Source organism: Brachyhypopomus gauderio, chromosome 9 (assembly GCF_052324685.1).
Source record: "Brachyhypopomus gauderio isolate BG-103 chromosome 9, BGAUD_0.2, whole genome shotgun sequence".
Taxonomy (NCBI): domain Eukaryota; kingdom Metazoa; phylum Chordata; class Actinopteri; order Gymnotiformes; family Hypopomidae; genus Brachyhypopomus; species Brachyhypopomus gauderio.
This window is the reverse complement of record NC_135219.1, coordinates 5723041-5741992: the sequence shown is the minus strand read 5'-3', so window position 1 is coordinate 5741992 and position 18952 is coordinate 5723041. Positions and strand designations below refer to the sequence as shown.

The 18952-nt window shown below is 41.7% G+C and overlaps 1 protein-coding gene across 1 annotated transcript; it reads right to left on the bottom strand.

The window, feature by feature from the left end:
* Positions 1–16254: 16254 nt before the first annotated feature.
* Positions 16255–17232, bottom strand: LOC143522460 (trace amine-associated receptor 13c-like). Its single transcript, XM_077016183.1, has one exon. The coding sequence runs from the start codon at positions 17230–17232 to the stop codon at positions 16255–16257; it is 978 nt and encodes a 325-aa protein (XP_076872298.1).
* Positions 17233–18952: the final 1720 nt, after the last annotated feature.

Here is an 18952-nt window from a genome sequence, read left to right as displayed (position 1 = left end):
TGCAAAACGCTATGTGTGGCGGAGAATAACACTGCACATCACTCTGCAAACACCATCCCCACTGTCAAATATGGTGGTGGCAGCATCATGCTCTGGGGGTGCTTCTCTTCAGCAGGGACCGGGAAGTTGTTCAAAGTTGATGGGGAGATGGATGGAGCCAAATACAGGGCAATCTTGGAAGAAAACCTGTTGGAGCCAGCAAAAGATTTGAGACTGGGGCGGAGGTTCACCTTCCAGCAGGACAACGACCCTAAACATAAAGCCAGAGCTACAATGGAGTGGTTTAAAAAAAAGAATATTCATGTGTTAGAATGGCCCAGTCAAAGTCCAGACCTAAACCCAATTGAGAATTTGTGGCAAGATCTCAAAACTGCTGTTCACAAACGCTCTCCATCCAATCTGACTGAGCTTGAGCTGTTTTGCAAGGAGGAATGGGCAAGAATTTCAGATGTGCAAAGCTGGTGGAGACATACCCTAAAAGACTTGCAGCTGTAATTGCAGCAAAAGGTGGCTCCACAAAGTATTGACTCAGGGGGGCTGAATAATTTTGCACATCGCACTTTTCAGTTTATTTGTAAAAAAAATGTTGATTCATGTATAATTTTCCTTCCACTTCAGAATTGTATACCACTTTGTGTTGGTCTTTCACATTAAATTCCAGTGAAAAATATTTATGTTTGTGGTTGTAATGTGACAAAATATGGAAAAGTTCAAGGGGTATGAATACTTTTGCAACCCACTGTATTTTCAGGAAATTTCCACTACCAATTGGCATTATATTTACATTTACAGCATTTGGCAGACGCCCTTATCCAGAGCGACTTACATTTTTATCTCATTTTTTATACAAGTGAGCAATTGAGGGTTAAGGGCTTTGCTCAGGGGCACCTTAGTCATAGCCTCAGGTCTGGGAATCGAACCCACGACCCTTCGGTCACAAGACCAGTTCCCTAACCGCCAGGCCATGACTGACATTATGAACAGGATCGGTGGGAGGCACCCCAGAGAGGCGGTGACTGATCTTCGAGGATGCTCTCTGAGGGAATAAATCCCTGGCAGGGCTGGGCAAAGTGGCAACCCTGCGAAAAAAGGGAAACGATCTTAAGGACCGAAGTAACTGGAAATATTTAGTACAGAAATGTTTTTTTATTCTTAAATGTAGTAATTCCGCCAGAGTCTGCTCGGAGGAGGTTCTCTGTAATAAGGTAGGGGTATAGACAGATATCGCCTATGAGTCTGGGACTTAGCCAAGCTGCCTGATGCAGTCTGGGATAAAACCCAGCCAGGTAGAGCGCACTTGTTAGACGTAATTTAGTGGAAAGGCTAGACCCGGGTCAAACAGAGACCTCCAATAGGGCCTGGAGACCTGTTTGGTTCTGCTCCTCGTAACAACGAAGCAGATTTAAGACATTTTAAGATGTGTTTAAAGGACCACTGTTTGACTTAACAAAAAAAAAGTGAAGTCATAATTTGGGTAAAATTGGTAAAATACATAGTAAGAGTAAAGCATCGGAGGCTTAGATTTATTTAAAATAAGTAGCAAATGACCAGAGATTATGGAGAAGATGGAGTAACTCGACATGGGATTCTGGGCTAAGCATTATGGGTTTGGTTCAAAGGGTACACTGAGCGAAGACTATCTACGCAGACTTGTTGAAAGAGTAAAAACAGAGCCCAAGAGCACAGATAAGAAGGCGTGCAAAACTTTGCTAAACATCAATCAATCAATCAAATTTAATTTATATAGCGCTTTTTACAACAGTTGTTGTCACAAAGCAGCTTTACAAGTGCCGAGTCCTAGCCCCCAGTGAGCAAGCCAAAGGCGACAGTGGCAAGGAAAAACTCCCTAGTTTTTGCATGAGGAAGAAACCTTGAGAGGAACCAAGACTCAGGGGGGGAGCCCATCCTCCTCTGGCCGACACCGGTCACCATGACAACAACAACAATATAGACAGAATGTAGACAGAATGTAAAAGATGCAATGATGTCCATTTAGACCGAAAAAGATGTAATAATGTCCATCATGGTGTAGGCATCCGGTTAGGCAGGAGGTGGCCGGCCAGGATGGATCGCTTGTCTCTCCTCATCTCATTATACCTCAAGCAGGCGGGCAGCCATGTGGAGAAATGAAACAGGGAAAATTAGCTCTGTATGAGGACATATACAGGACAGGTAAAATTATAAACATTTCTGGAGTGTGGCAGCAACTCCGGCACTAAGTTAAATTATTACAGCCTAGCTAAAAAAAAAAAGGCAGAACCAGAAGGTAACATAGGCTTGGGGGCATTCTGAGACAATGGCATCCGTCCACTGCACTGTCAACAAACTTGAGTGACCACGAGCAGTGACAGGATGACAGCACCAGCACCCCAGTCTACCATAAAACCCTTCGTCTATGAACCCCTGGATCTGTACCTTTATCTAAGGGGGATATTAATTATCAAACGCTAGACTAAATAAGTGGGTTTTCAACCTAGATTTAAAGATTGTGACTGTGTCAGAGTCCCGGACACATTTAGGAAGATTATTCCAAAGCTGGGGGGCCTTATAAGAAAAGGCTCTTCCCCCTGCTGTTACCTTGTTAATTTGTGGAACTAATAACAGACCAGCACCCTGTGATCTTAGTTGACGTAGGGGTTCATAGTAGGAAATAAGTTCCTGGAGGTATTCAGGAGCAAGCCCGTGTAGTGCTTTATATGCTAATAATAGAATTTTAAAATCAATACGAAATTTAACTGGGAGCCAATGCAGGGCTGATAGGACTGGTCTAATATGCTGAAATTTTCTAGTTCTGGTCAGAACCCTGGCTGCGGCATTTTGAACTATTTGAAGTTTATTTAGATTCCTATTTGAACATCCTGACAGTAGTGAATTGCAGTAGTCTAGTCTAGAGCTAACAAAGGCGTGCACCAATTTTTCTGCATCATCCTGTGATAATGCATTTCTTAATTTGGCAATGTTGCGGAGATGTAGAAAAGCTATCCTAGTAGTATTATCTATATATTTATCAAATGATAGGTCGGAGTCGAGTATGACGCCTAGGTTTTTGGCTACTGTGCCAGGTGTAATGGGATAGTCTGCAAGATTAAGCATTAAATTTGGAATTTTCTGTCTTGCGGCCTTAGGGCCCACAAGGAGAACTTCTGTTTTGTCCTCATTTAATTGTAGGAAGTTTAGAGACATCCAGCATTTAATATCTCTTACACAGGCCTCAATTTTTCCTAAACTGAGTTTGTCATCGGGTTTGGCTGATATGTAAAGTTGAGTGTCATCCGCATAGCAGTGAAAATTGACACCATGTTTGTTTATAACTGTGCCCAATGGTAGCATATATAATGTAAATAATAGTGGTCCTAAGATGGAGCCTTGCGGGACCCCATATTTAACCATTGTACGTTTGGATGAAATATTATTGAGCTCTACAAACTGATAGCGATTTGTTAAGTAAGACTGAAACCATGAAAGGGCTGTGCCTGAGACTCCAACCCAGCGTTCTAACCTTTCTAGCAAGATCCTATGATCAATTGTGTCGAAAGCTGCACTAAGATCAAGAAGCACTAACAGTGATACATAGCCTTGATCTGATGCAAGGAGGAGATCATTTGTTACTTTAACTAATGCTGTTTCAGTACTGTGATGGGGCCTAAAACCAGATTGGAACTTTTCAAATGTGTTATTCCTATGCAGATATAGGCATAATTGCTGGGCAACAGCTTTTTCTATGATCTTAGATATAAATGATGTGTTTGAAATGGGTCTATAATTAGATAGCACAGTCGGATCAAGATTTGGTTTCTTGATCAGAGGTTTGATAATTGCTAATTTACATGATTTGGGCATGTGACCTATTGTAATGGATGAGTTAACTATAGTTAGAAGAGGTTCAGTTACAGCTGGTAATACCTCTTTTAATAACTTTGAGGGAACTGAGTCTAATGTGCAGGTAGTACAATTTAAGGAAGAAATTATTTTCTCTAATTCTGATTTTGGGAGTGGATGAAAAGCATCAAGTTTTTCTCCCGGTATGTAATTTAAATCAATATCAACCAAACCAGATGACATACCAGTTGTATTGCTAATAAAGGGTTTTATATTTTGTCTAATATTCTCTATTTTATTATCAAAGAAATCTATAAATACATTACTAGTGAGGTTTACTGGAATCTGAGGTTCTGTGCCTGCTTGATTTTTTGTAAGTTTAGAAATAGTATTAAAAAGAAATCTAGGATTGTTTTTATTTTTCTCTATCAGTGAGACTAAGTATGCTGAGCGTGCTTTAGTGAGTGCCCGTTTGTAGTCAATAATGCTATCCTTCCAGGCACAGTGGAATACTTCCAATTTAGTAGATCGCCATTTCCGCTCTAATTTACGTGCTATTTGTTTTAAGTTTCTAGTTTGGTCGGTGTACCATGGGGCGAGCTTTTTGGATCTAGCTTTTTTATATTTTAGTGGAGCTACTATATCTAGAGCTGATCTGCAGGTATTCTCTAAGTAGTCGGTTAGACTATCTAACTCTCCTGGATCGGATGGCGAGTGGGCTAAAGCAGTTAAGTCAGGGAGGGTTTCAATAAACTGTGTTGCTGTTGATGAATTTATTGAGCGCTTTATACACTGCCGAGGAGACGGGCGGGTATTTATGTTAAGGTGAAAATCGAATTTTACTAAATAATGATCGGAGATTGCTACGGTTTGCGGGAGTATGTTTATATTATCTACGTCGATACCCAGCGTTAATATTAGATCTAGGGTATGACTTCGATAATGTGTAGGTCCTACTACGTTTTGTTTAATGCCAACAGAGTTCAATATAGAAGTAAAAGCCCTTGTCAGCGGATCCTCCGCATTATCAAAGTGTATGTTAAAGTCTCCTACCATTATTATTTTGTCACTACATACTGCTAAATTTGCTGCAAAATCGGTGAAATCGTTTAAGAAATATGAGTAAGGCCCTGGTGGTCTGTATACATTAGTTAGGGAGAATGTACTTTTATTTTCAGATGGACTAATTACATTAATAGACTGCATCTCAAATGAGTTTGAGATATCTAAGTATTTCTGATGAATTTCTAAACAATCACGATAGATTATACATATTCCACCTCCTCTGCCTGACAGTCTAGGTCTATGTATATAACTATATCCCACAGGAGTGGCTTCGTTTAGAGTTAAATAATCACCAGATTGAACCCACGTTTCAGTTAGACAAAGAATATCAATTTTCTGGTCTGTTATAAGTTCATTTACAAAAACTGCTTTTGAGTTGAGCGATCGAATATTGATTAATCCAATTTTCAGATCGGTCATATAGGTTGTAATAATTTGATGTGAAGTCTGAATATTATTTAAAAACTTCGGGCGGACTATTTTCTTATGATTTAGTTTAACCCGGGGCACAGACACAGTTTCAATCCTAAGGGAACTTGGTGACGCCTCTAAGCAGCTCGCAGACAGGTTTAACCCGTTAGTCTGCGGCCTGGTCGCGACCCTGGACAGTCAGCAGCTCCTAGTGCTACTCTGCCGACTAGCTAACAGGCTATGGGCTATGCTGCAAGATAACAGGGCAGCGCCATCCCGGGTGGGGTGGACACCGTCCCTGCCTAAAAGACCAGGCTTGCCCTCGAACTCTTCCCAATTATTAATAAAGCCCACTTGATTTTCTGAACACCACTTGGACATCCAGCGATTTAGCGACGTGAGCCTGCTGTACTGCTCATCACCGCGCCGCATTGGGATGGGGCCAGAGCAGATTACGGCATCGGACATCGTCTGGGCTAATTTAACCACCTCTTTAACATTAGCCTTAGTCACCTCTGACTGCCGCAGATGTATATCGTTGGCCCCTACATGAATCACTATCCTAGAAAACCTCCTATGAGCTAACAATCTAAGGTTGCCACTAATGTCCGGCGCTCTGGCTCCCGGTAAACAGCTGACTGTAACCGCTGGTGCCCCTACAGCTACAGCTACTTTCACGTGTCGGACTATAGAGTCTCCTATGACCAGAGTCTCCTCAGCGGGTGTAACACTGAGCGGGGCAAACCTGTTGGACACGTGAACCGGGGAGTGGTGCTCTGGTGGGCTAGCGCTGGCGTTAGCGGTAGCTGCAGCCCTCGCTCTCCGACTACGCCGCCGAGACGTCACCCATTCACCCCGCTGTGAGGGCTCTATCGCCGGAGTCGCGGAGGGACTAGTTCTCCCTGGCGCGTCCACACCTACTACAGACCCTGTCCCTGTCTCTCTATCCCTCAATAATGAGTGGACGCGTCGCTCTAAGCTTTCCACTTTCACCACAAGAGAAGTAACTAACTGGCACCTCTCACAAATACTATCACTATTACTATCAGTGGCGAAAGGGTCTAGACTAAACATGCCACACTCCGAACACGGGAACAAACCAACACCAGCCATGAATAAATCAAAACACTTACCGTGTCTAGCCGATATATAAACTTACGCTAGCTGATTTGTGAAGGCAGAAAGTTGGTCAGCGGCCGGAATAAAACCTGTAAAATTTATCTAGGAATGCAAAAGGTAAAGATTAGCACGTAAATAGATTATACTTTAGAAAACAATTTCAAAATTCGCTCCGCAACAGCGTCGGTCGGCAGGAAGCAGCGTCGGCAGGAAGCAGGAAGCTTGCACCACGTGCACCAGTGTCACCATCAGCTTCGTATCCAGCACCAGTCTTCAACATAAAGAAGATATGGAAGAAAATGCTAAATGCTGGCTTGAAGAAGTTGAGAAAAGACAAAAAAGACAGGCAGGGATTAAAAATGTATGAATAATGTTTCTTAGTGTGTCACTGTAGCTGATCCCAACCTCGATCTTGCCCTACCTATACCGCTACCACAAGCCCAAGATTTACAGCTCCCACCATATCTAGCAGGCCTGTCGGCCCCGTATGCAGAAGCACGCCAGGCAATGGAATGCGCCACCATTCCCCCACCCCCCACCCCGCCAGCTTCTTCTGTGGCATCGCACACAAGAAGCAGCGAATGGAGAGAGGGGATGCTCAAACTAGTCACCCCGGGGTGTGCAGTGACCTTCCCGATGGTTGAGGTAGCAGGCCCTGCAGGAGTCCACTGTCACTGGACAGCAGATGACATCATGAAGGCGGCAGAGGGCCTGGGCAAACCAACAGATATGGGAGGACAACGTTTCAGAGAAGAACTCATGGCCTTCATTCAGTCCTGCAGGTCGACCCAATCTGAACTGAGGCACTTGCTGGTGGTCAAGCTTGGCCCCCAGGTCACCAAGATGGACTGAGACAGGACACCGGGAGACGTTCGACTCTACCGACCTGAGTGGTAAGCTCTAGTAGCCAGATAGGAAGACCCAACAGAGAAATGATTAGGTGCCTGGTCACAAGGCTGGAAGCTGCATACCCAGCCACTGTCAACATAGCCAAGATAGCTGCCTGTAAACAAGAAGATGGAGAATCCATCATCGACTTCCTAGTGAGACTGACCAGAGTCACGCTGACCCCTATGGAACTGAGACGTCAGTGCAGCGGGCTAATGGACCAGCAGATGTCAGCCCATGGGAAGCACACCTGAGATGAGCATCCTGATGAGCATGAGAAAAGACATCAGCGACATCATCAGTGCCTGGTGCATCAGATACAACAGCGCCAAGGAAGAGGAAGAAGAAGGGGTGATGGCAATGGTTACAATTGTGGAAAACCAGGACACTGCAAGAGACTGTCCTGAAAATGAAGACGACACTGAACAGGAGAATGAAAGCTCTGGAGATTGACGGGCAGCGGAGAGGCGGGACAGCACAGGAGCACAAAGAGAAGACAACAAAAGGAAAGTAACAGGTTTAATGAAGGGCCGCAAGGCTTGCCAAAAATAACATTAACAGCTAACAGCACCAAAGTAAAGTTTTTAGTTGATAGCGGCGCCACTGATTCAGTTATAAAAAAGAGAGACTCCGATGTAAATGACATAACACCACATTTGAACACACATTTTTTATTTCAACCACATGTCTATTAAATTTAATGGGTCGAGATTTAATGTGTAAATTGGAATGTAATATCAGTAGCAGGCCTGAAGGATTGTGGAGTTGGAGTCAACTATGTCAGGAAAACTAGAACCTGTTTGTACCTCTATCCAAACCAGATCAGACGGACCCTGATCGCTCCAGCGAGATGAGTGCAGGAGAAGACAGGAGGGAGAAGGTAGATCAAGAAAATTCTCACCAGAAAACCGAGGATGGTGTGCTGAGTGAGGAAAGCTTCAACGTAGAAATGTAATCTATGGGGGTGGCACCTTTCATTCAGTCTACTAGTGCAAGTTCCTCACCCAAGAGTGAAGAGCCTGTAATAGAGAGAGTCCCTACTGATAATCAGCCTTCAGGGGTCAGCGAATGGAAGTGCAGAGTTAGACCAGTGATAGCTTAAACATATCATAACATAGGTACCCCGCTAGATCATCTGATAGAGCCTGAGAATTTACATTTCTCCTAATGACGAGTGTAGGGAGGTAAGGACTGTGACTGGATTGGGAGGTTAGTCAGATCATCCAGACTATTAGGGGGGATGTAGTCAATTTCAGAATCAGACTTTATTGTCATACATTGTACAAGTGGGAGAAACATAGAGAGATAACACTAGGAGGAGACAAAAAAATATGACCACAGATTATTCTCTCAACAGGACAACAGTCTGTGTGCATGCAAAAAATCCCCATAGCACATACAAACATTGATAACATGGACAGTAAGCAGTGAGAGGCGCGATTCATTCAGATAGGGAGGGGGAGCCAGAAGCCTGGCACAGAGTTTGTGTGTCAAAGTTTGCGGTGGAAAGCGAAAGCCATCTCTGACAGTCTCTGTGTGGGGGTAGGAGCAGGTAACCAAGACAACAACCTTCTGTGAGAGATTTGTTTGGGTGCCAATGCAGATAAACAGAATGAAGAATTTAGCAAGGAGCTCGTCCTTGAGCATTTGAGCACACAAACTCCTCTTAAGTCAGCGGTCTTTCAACTGATTCAACTTCACGCGTAGAGCATTGATTCCATCCACGATCGACTCCAAGCTTCTACCAACAGTCACGTTTGGTTGCAACCTCAACCAAATGCCATGAGGCATCGCAACCTAGCTGAGTAGTGTTCTGTGTACAGGGATTATAGAAATTGTAAAGTGTAAACATACCGATTTGACATCTAATTCATGCATTCAAGCAGGGGGCTCTTCTGCAGAAAGAAGTTAATTAAACACTCCCCTATGAGACTAGTGTAGTATTTGCAGATACAGAAACAAGGTAGACTGTAGTTTATGCAGTCTAGCATAAGGTCCTGTTCCTCCTAGGTGACATATTGTAACATGTTAAGAGATAAAAATGCATTATTAATTGTATCCTCCTGGTTGCATCATATTTCTACTGTCCCTCTCAAGTTATTACATGCATACCTGTCAAGTTTTTAATTTAAAAATAAGGGAAAATTTCTGCTGGTTGCTGTGAGCATTCCCAGCCCATCCAAGGTCCAGGACCCCTTATATTTTAAGACAAATTTACAAGAAATCTAAAATAACTACCTGTCAATGACTTACAAAATACACAATATACCTAATTTGACTCAACTAACCTTTGTGTCACGTCCAGCTCCGCCCTCCTCCCTGGTCCCACCTAGTTTCCCTGTTTCCTTGGTTTCCCTTCTGTCTTTCACACCCCTGTCTTCAGTGCCCGCACCTGTGTCTCGTTCGCTCCCCTGTCTCAGTGTATATATATATTCCCCTCTGTTTCAGTTCGCTGTGTTGTGTTTGCCCGGTGCCTGTTCTTCCGTATGCTTTTTCCCCTCTCCGCGTTCTGTGTCCTGTAGCCTGTGCGGTCTCTTCACGTCTTCCCCGTGTTGGTCGGATTAGTTACGGTTTGTCTTCCTTGTTTTATCTTGTTTCTTTGTTTGATTTTCTGGTTATTCTTTCTTTCAGTTTGTTTTCCTTATAGGTTTAGTTTGTAATAGCGTGTTTCCTTCTTGATTCATGTGTATGCCTGCGTGTATGTATCCGTGTTTGCTGATCTATCCCGCCCCGTTTCAAGTTGTCTGTTAATGTTTCTAGCAATTATGTTTCTGAGTATTGGTATATGTTTAGTTAATGTGTCTAGCTATTGTTTCATGCTTCTATCTGTTGGTCTGTGTTTTAGTGCTGTGGTTCTGTCCTGTTTATGTCGTGTCCGCGCTTTGTGTTTCTATATTTATAGAGGTCTTTCGTGGCATGTTTTGAACTCTGTTTAGTTATTCTTATAGGTCTGTTGTTTGTTCACCATAGTTTACTTACCTCTTTGTCTAGTTATTTTCTTTTGTGTGATCTGTTGCCTGTCTCATTTAATAAATTATTCTAATACTTGCGGTTGTGTCACACCCGCCCCTTTGATTCATTACACTTTGATAAGTAGCCTTGGTTTTTCCAGCTGCGTATTTTTGTGCAATAGCAGATTCTGGGCAGATTCTCAGCTACACATTTGTTGAAGTCATCATAGAAGGTGAAAGCAACGTTGTTTTTCACACACAACATTGCCATTTAACCTTAGCATTTATTACCAGGTCTGCCTCGGTGTAATTTCTAGTCACAAATGAGGACATCGCTGTCCAATTTTTCAAGATATTTACATGAAGTCTTCACTTTTTTGGTAGGAACGCCTTCTCTCTCGTTACATTCATCCATCTCTTATTTGTTTTTTGGGTTTGTTCCTGCTGTAAGCACTAACCTTGCGAGAAATGACACTCAGGCTACTGCAGGTTGCCATTCTCGTGAGGCTAGTGACATTTATTATTATTATAATACAGGAAAATATTAATACGGGAGGACGACGGGAAAGAGGAGTAAAATACAGTAGTTTCCCGGCCAAAATGGGAGACTTGACGGGTATGATTAAATGACACTCACAAACTATGTTCAGTGCATACTAGAGTGTAATTTGGAACATAACAATGTATACTGTGACCCATTAAACTTTATTATGAGATTAATTACAGTGTATATACAGTATTTTTGTTATTTACAGTGTTCCATGTGCATTGTGTGTGTTGGTCCTATTCCAGATCCAGTTCCTGGTTTTCTCCTCCACCACTGTAAGGTTTGTCTGCAGCACCAGACCAACACCGGACACCAGAGGGAGCCAACGGGCCAATCAAGCCAAATGAACCACACCTGTTCAGCTGCCATTATAAAGAGCAGAGAAGAATACTCAGGTTGCTGAGTCTTTGTTCAATGTGTCCTAGGGCCTTATGTAGAAAGACTTGCATGGATTTCTTACTGAAACCTGGCGTACGGACAAATCCCGAAAATGGCGTAAGCAAAAAAAATCCGGATGTATCAAACCGTGCTTACACCGGAATCCATGCACATTTCTTTTGTACATCCCAGTCAACATGGAATAGAGCGCACATGAGAGAGTGGCTGACTCCTCCTGTGACACACCCTCTATAAATATGCAAATTAATTTAAATTTGCCCTGCACCAGAGGAGTTTCCTCTCTGATCTATCACAAACCATGTCTAAACGGGGAATGGAGAGGAACTTCACCGAATGTGAAGTGGAGACGCTCCTGAATGAGGTAGAGGGGTGGAAAAAATGCTTGTTTGACATGCTGTCCTCTGGCATTACGGAAAAGCGCAAAAGGTCCGAGTGGGACAGCATGTATGAATGCTGTGGGGTCAGCACAACGCACACTGGCAGAATTATATAATGTACCTAAGAAATATTAGTGATGCGCTCACTAGCATCAGCCACTCAATAAAAGAATTGGTTAAAAATTGAATGCTGTCTCTTACCTTTTTATATTGTAGCTATGATTTTGCTGCGCATTAATTTGTCCTGTAACAATGGCACAGCATACCTGTGTGCAACGTTGTGCAGGACCCCACATGCCCTCACAATACGCAGTGGTGGACAGTAACGAAGTAAATGTAATTCGTTACTGTACTTAAGTAACATTTCCATGTATCTGTACTTTACTCAAGTACTTTTATTTGGTAAGACTTTATACTTTTACTTAACTACATTTCAAAGAAAAACTTTTTACTTTTCACTTACACTTATGTTACATTTACAGAAACACCTCGTTCCTTTTTTATTTTTAAATCAACGCTTAATAAATACCGAAAGGTCAAAGTGTACCATGTCACAGACTATAACCAATCAGCACTCAGTAAGAGATTAAGATTTGTACGCTAAATGGCTGTGGATCTGACATGGCTGCAACAGATTGCTTCCCCCAACACCCCTGGCCTTATTTAGCCGAATTGTTTTAATTCCTCGAAAAGAAAAATGATTCGTATTCCTTCAAGTGTCTCCTCTGCATTCCGAAGAACACATCGCCGTCATCATTTATGAACTCGCCGTCAAACTTGAAAAAACACATCGAGGTAAGTTCGCCATTAGATGAGTACTACCAACAGGGTGGTTTATATACCCCGGTTAATTATATCACCACGGACGTAATTTGGGGGGGGGGGGGGGGGGACATGTCCCCCCCACTTTTTCAAAAGCCGGTTTTGGTCCCCCCCCCCAGTTTTTACGGTTAAAACCAAATATTTAAATAGCGACGTATCCATGTCCCCCCCACTTTTGAAATCAAAATTACGTCCATGTATATCACATTGAAATACACTACATTTAACAGATACTTTTATCCAAAGCAATGTGCTAGTACCCAAATTGCAATCTGTGGAGATGCTAAGCGCCAGTTTAACACAGGAGACTCCCACATCAAATGTTATGTAACGATTCACGGGGCGGGGAGATAGCAGGAGTGACACAAGTGCAAGATAGATAGTTTAATAAAATTAACAAGGAACAGACTAGACAGAAAAGACTAACAGGTACACGAAAACCAGCGTCACAGAAACGTCAAACAACAAGACGGCAAAACAGAACCACAACACAACAGAACCACTCTTGACTTAATACAAAACTCAAACACTCATAACTGTAAGACAGAACAAAAACCACAGAGGACTGACTAACATAAGACTCAGGGTTAACCACACAGGAACAGCTAACAACTCTAACGTAAAGTGTTTGGCTACAGACAGTAACATAACATGAGGACACCACCGACTTTAAACTGAACAATAATACAGAGGAGAAAACTACTGAATACAAAGAGACTGAACGGGAAGCTGAAACAGACACAGAGAACACGTACGGCAGGCAAAACAGAGCAAGGGCAAGGAAGACAGAGGGATGCACTTACTAACAATGACCGACACGGGAGCAAAACACTAGGGGGTTTTTATACACTGGAAACAAGACGGTGAAACGAGACTCAGGTGTGTGTGACCAATGACGAGGGCGTGACAGACAGAGGGAGGAACAAATGGGAGCGGGGAGCTAGGCGGGACCAGGGAGGAGGGAGGGGCTGGACGTGACATGTTAAAGCCGGGGACACATGCACGCGAATTTGGCCAAGCGAAGCGGACTTCCCAATTCATTCCTATGAGGGAGGCGAAGTTAAATTATTAAAATTATTCTTATTATATTAATTATTATTAATTATTCGGCCAAGTTTAATATGAGTTTAGTTGGTTGGGCTGCACACAGTTCTAGTTCTACATGCTAGGCTTCCCTGTCCCGCCATGTGGTGGACAACGTATAACCTCTTCATATACTGTATCACCTCTTCAAAACTTAGGTAATGTTTCATCAAATGTAATGTTTATAGTGAATGATTTATCAGTTGTGTTTTTATTGATTTTCATCAGTTGTGATGGTGTTTATTTGTTATTCGTTTTTTAACAACCGAAATAAATGAAAAATAAAATAATGAAACTTCAATGAATGCTTTTTGTGTTTTCTTCAAAAGCACTTGGTCTTACTTAAAGATAATATAGTTTTGAGTATTTTGTGTTTGCTAGGCAAATGTAAAGCACTGTTTCGTTGTTCACTTGTTGATCGAGTAGGCGTAGGGCACAAAGTCAAGGCCCGCGGGCCAGATCCAGCCCGTGAATTGATTATCTATGGCCCCCTGGATGATATTTAATTACTATTAGAACCGGTGTTCTGTCTGATTTTCCTACTTTGTCGAATTTTCCTACCGTATCAGCTGGCAGCGAGTATTTATAGACTAGTCTGTCGAATTTTCCTACCTTGTCGAATTTTCCTACCGTGTCCGTTGGCATCACGTATTTGTAGTTGTATCTCTTAGTTTGTTTACCTTATGGAAACGTCGTAATGTAGCCCAAATCAGCGTTTAAAAAGTAGTATTTTAGACGTAACTGTAGTTTGTTTACCTTATGGAAACGTTGTAATGTAGCGCAAATCAGCGTTTAAAAAGTAGTATTGTAGACGTATCTCTGTAGTTTGTTTACCTTATGGAAACGTTGTAATGTAGCGCCAAAACAAATATTTTTTTTAAATAAAAGTTTTATTTTGCTCAATCATTATCATGCGGAAATATCCAAGTCCCTATAAATAGGTAATAACAGATAGTAAAACGGCACTGTTTAAAACATTTTAATCAACTAGTTAACTTAATGCACAGTTGAAAACATTGCAATTGCAAACAAAGAAGAAATTATAAACAAGAAATTAACTTACTGCACTATTGAAAGCACTATAAATAGTACTGCACTGTTGAAATTCGCTAGCAGGCAGGAAAAATCGATGGGTGTAGTAGGCGGCAACCAAAATAGTGACGTAAAAGCGACTTGCGCATGCGCAGTAAGCCTTGGTATGAATTTTCGATGGGTAGGAAAAATCGACAGAACACCGGCCCGCAGGCCACAGCCGCCCGCTGGTGTTTTGCACGCATAAACACTACATTCCCCACAATGCAACGGTAGCCCGCGAAGTCACTGCAGCGCGCACAAGCGGCAAGGGTCAGCGCGGCGAAAATAACGTAATCGCAGTGGCTCAGCTTGTGCGCGAGCCTCTCGCGCGCTGTCGATTCGCGAGGTCGTGCATCTCTCGAATTTTGTACTTTGCGCGTGCCGCGCCTCAGCGCAATGAACAAAGTCATGTTTGCAGGGTTCATACACCTTTATAAGGTGGAATTAATGCACTTGTACGTCACTTTCAAGGTCCATTTCAATATTTCCCAGCACGTTAAACTTAAGTTAAACATTTATACATATACTCGAAATGATTTGAAATAATTCGCTTTTTATTCACATTATTTAATGGTTGTTTATTTTCAAAACTCCCAATATTAACGTCTTCACGTTCTCTCACGTTTTGTCCTGGAATTACAAGAGGCTCGTATTTGTTAATGTAATAAAAGAGAACTGTTCAGTCAGATAGCTATTTGTTGTGAAACGAAGTAGTTACAATTTCAAGCATTTTCAAGTACTTTAGCTTAAATTCCAGCACTTTTCAAACCTTTATTACTTTATTCATGTTTGCTTGTTGAAAAATATTTTCACTTGAAATTACTGACAGATCCATAAGAAAATACTGCTTTATTCATTTAAGCATTAAATAATATACACTGTGTTAAGTCTTGGTTCAATAGGCTATGTGCAATCATTTTAATATGTTTTAATAAACATTGAACCAGTCCGGCCCTCGGCTTGTAGCAAATTAGTTTTTTTGGCCCTCGGTGTATTTGACTTTGACATCCCTGGCGTAGGGGTTTTGATGTGACGCTAAGAAAAAAAGTTTTTACTTAATACTTAAGTATTTTTGAAGGCAGATATTTTTGTACTTTTACTCAAGTAAAAAAATTTGGTAAATACAGAAGGTCGTCGTCTTGGTTACCTGCTCCTACCCCCACACAGAGACTGTCAGAGATGGCTCTCGCCTTCCACCGCGAACTTTGACACAAAAACTCTGTGCCAGGCCTCTGGCTCCCCCCCTCCCTCTCTGAATGAATCACGCCTCTCACTGCTTACTGTCTGTGTTATGGGGATTTTTTGCATGCACACAGACTGTTGTCCTGTTCGTGAGAATAATCTGTGGTCATATTTTTTTTGTCTCCTCCCAATGTTATCTCTATGTTTATCCCCCCATTCTGCGTAATCGGCGGCGCACTAGTTGCAGCGGCCACTCTGGGCTCTGGTGCTTTAACACTGGAGTTTGGAGAAACGCAATTTCGTTCAGCTGTGCACTTGTGTAAAGTCTTAATGACAATAAAGTTGACTTTGACTTTGACAATACGACACACCTTCTCTGGCCAATACAGGAGCACTCCCCCGGTCCTGTCCAGGCAGCCTAGGGTTTTCAGAAGTGCCCCTGCCCCTATTAAAAAATAATAAGTGCTGTTATTGGGATAAATCAGACAGTCCTCCTACATCCTTAATGTAATTTAATTCAAGACTGGACATTTATCAAAGCAGAATCTTTCTGGAATATTTGCAAAGTAAAAAGTATATTAACACACCTCCTAAACCATGGGTAAAACAAAGCATAAAGCATTGGATTAATAGTAGAATTTAGATATAGAAGGATCACCAAATTGTGAAATGATTGCGTTTCTACAGCATTACTTATTGTAGCATAAACAAAGTAAGGAAATAAACAGGCCAGAAACACAGCTACTAAAATGCTGAGAACTTTTGCTGCTTTTCTCTCAGATTTCATTGAGTCTGCCATGTTCTTTGAGTCTTTGCCCTGAACACTAATATCTCTAATAGCAGTGGCATGTTTCTTGGCAATAACAAAAACCATAGCATAAAATATGATTATAGCAGAACAAGGAATAACAAAAGTAAACACAAGATCAACCAGAGACCACATCTCATTTAACACAATCAGGCACTGTTCAGGACACATTATGAGACCTGTTGATGTCCCATTAAAGTAAAGCAGAGCAGAGTTATAAGACATCAAAAAAATCCACATAGACATAATTACAATGCAAGTGTTACTTACAGATACTTTTTCAATATAGAGAAAAGGGTTAGAGATGGCAAAATATCGATCAACAGCTATAAGAGCAACATTATATATTGACACACTTGTGACAAAAAAGGAGATCAAAACAAAAAACACACATATATTTGACCCAAAAATCCAACAAGATTCAGTCAAGCGACTTAAATGGAATGGCATCACAAATAACCCGACCATGAAGTCTGACACAGCCAGAGAGAGGATAAGCATATTAGTTGCTGTGTGGAGCTGCTTGAAGTGACACACAGAGATGATGATGAGCAGGTTTCCACACACTGTTAGCAGAACAGTAGCTGCTGCACACACACACAGAAACACATAGCAAGGAGACACAAATCTCTCTGGGCAGGAGAACTGCAGACAGTGATCAGTTTGGTTAACCTTTGTCAGGTTCATGAATCCAGCATTTCAAGTTCTCTCAAGGATATGAATCAGAGTCCTGATATGAATGATTTCAACTGTAATAGTTGAAAGAGTTCGGCTTCACAGAATGGTACTGTGGGACTGTGCATAAGGGTCTGATATTTATATGAAGTAGTGCTTGTTCACACCCACCTGATACATATTATGCAATTGTCTTGATTGACAAAGGACAATTCAGAGAGTAAGAAATTCTGTTCAAGTTGTGGTAGAGGATGCCTCTGCAATGTATAATGTAGTGACGAGCACTTTAATAATTTGATTGATATGATCTACTGATGTTCCACTCTGATTAACAGAGAACTTAATTAATTTGTGAATAGTTATATATTCAGTCACAACTCAAGAAAACCAGTTCAGTAACATGAATATTTCTCATCCACAAAAACTATCACTCGACTCACAAGCATAGAATAAATATAACATTTAAAATGTTTATTGGAATAAACATAGAAAACATATATATATATATATATATATATATATATATATATATATATATATATATATATATATATATATATTAGCAGGGGCGATTTTAGGATCTGGTCTTTAGGGGTGCCCAGCTCCCAGTGCTCACAGAGGCACAATACCAAAGTATTGCACAGGTGCAGAGCAAATTTTTTTGCATAATATAATATTTTTAAAATGTGTTGAGCCAGGGGGTGCTGAGCAACCTCACGGTGGTGCTCTAGCACCACTAAAAAGACCCTAGCCTCGCCCCTGTATATTAGTCCATATATATCATGGACTAAGATTCTAGTAATTACCAGAATTTAGACAATGTCATTGTTTGTATAGCGTGGGACAGTGTCCACTCTTCAACGAAACATTTTGAAGGCAGGAGAGAGTTTAGTAGTAGTAGTAGTTTTGTAGTGTGTAAGCTGAGTGTGTCAGTGTCTTGAAATTCATTTCTCATTTCCTTATGAGTGAGCTAGACAAAGAGGTGTGAAATATGTGGGTTTTATATGGTTCTGATTTAAGTGAAAGGCGCCCTAGTTTAGGGGTCAAAGGTCTGGTGGGCATACACGTGTCTATTTAGGTGTGTGTTCATATTGTTTGTCAGTCAGTGTCTGATGTTCCATTTATGGCCTTGTTAGGCATTTTAGTGCCAAAGTGGTCCTGGTTCCTGTTGTGGGATGGAATGAAACAAATACCACTCTGACTAGGACCAAGTTTCATCTGAGGAATGTGTGGTCATCAGTCAATCCTCAGCTGAATCAATAATGTTATGAGCTGCTTTTTGTTTTCACTTGGCCTGATAGATAGATAAGATAGTCTTTTATTATCCCAAATGGAGAAATTGCAGTGTTGCAGCAGTATACAGTACACAGAAAATATAACAAGGACAGCGATTGTTATGGGCGAGAGTGCAAACAAAAAAGCAGCAATCACACCAGTATCAGGGAAAAAGGAAGAGCCTGTGACAAATCCAAATGAAGGATACAATAACCAGCAGTCAACTGGTACAAAGACAAGGCAAATATAGATACAAACGACCCTTGGATATTGGGTTACCTAATCGACCCCGCCCACCTGAGTAACAAACACAATGTCACAACAACAAGACACAATGAAATACACCATGGGGCAGCATAGTGGTGTGGTGGATAGAGCTGTCACCTCACAGCAAGCTTGTCTGGGTTTGAGTCTCGGTCCGGTCTGCTCTGTGTGGAGGTTGCATGTTCTCCTTGTG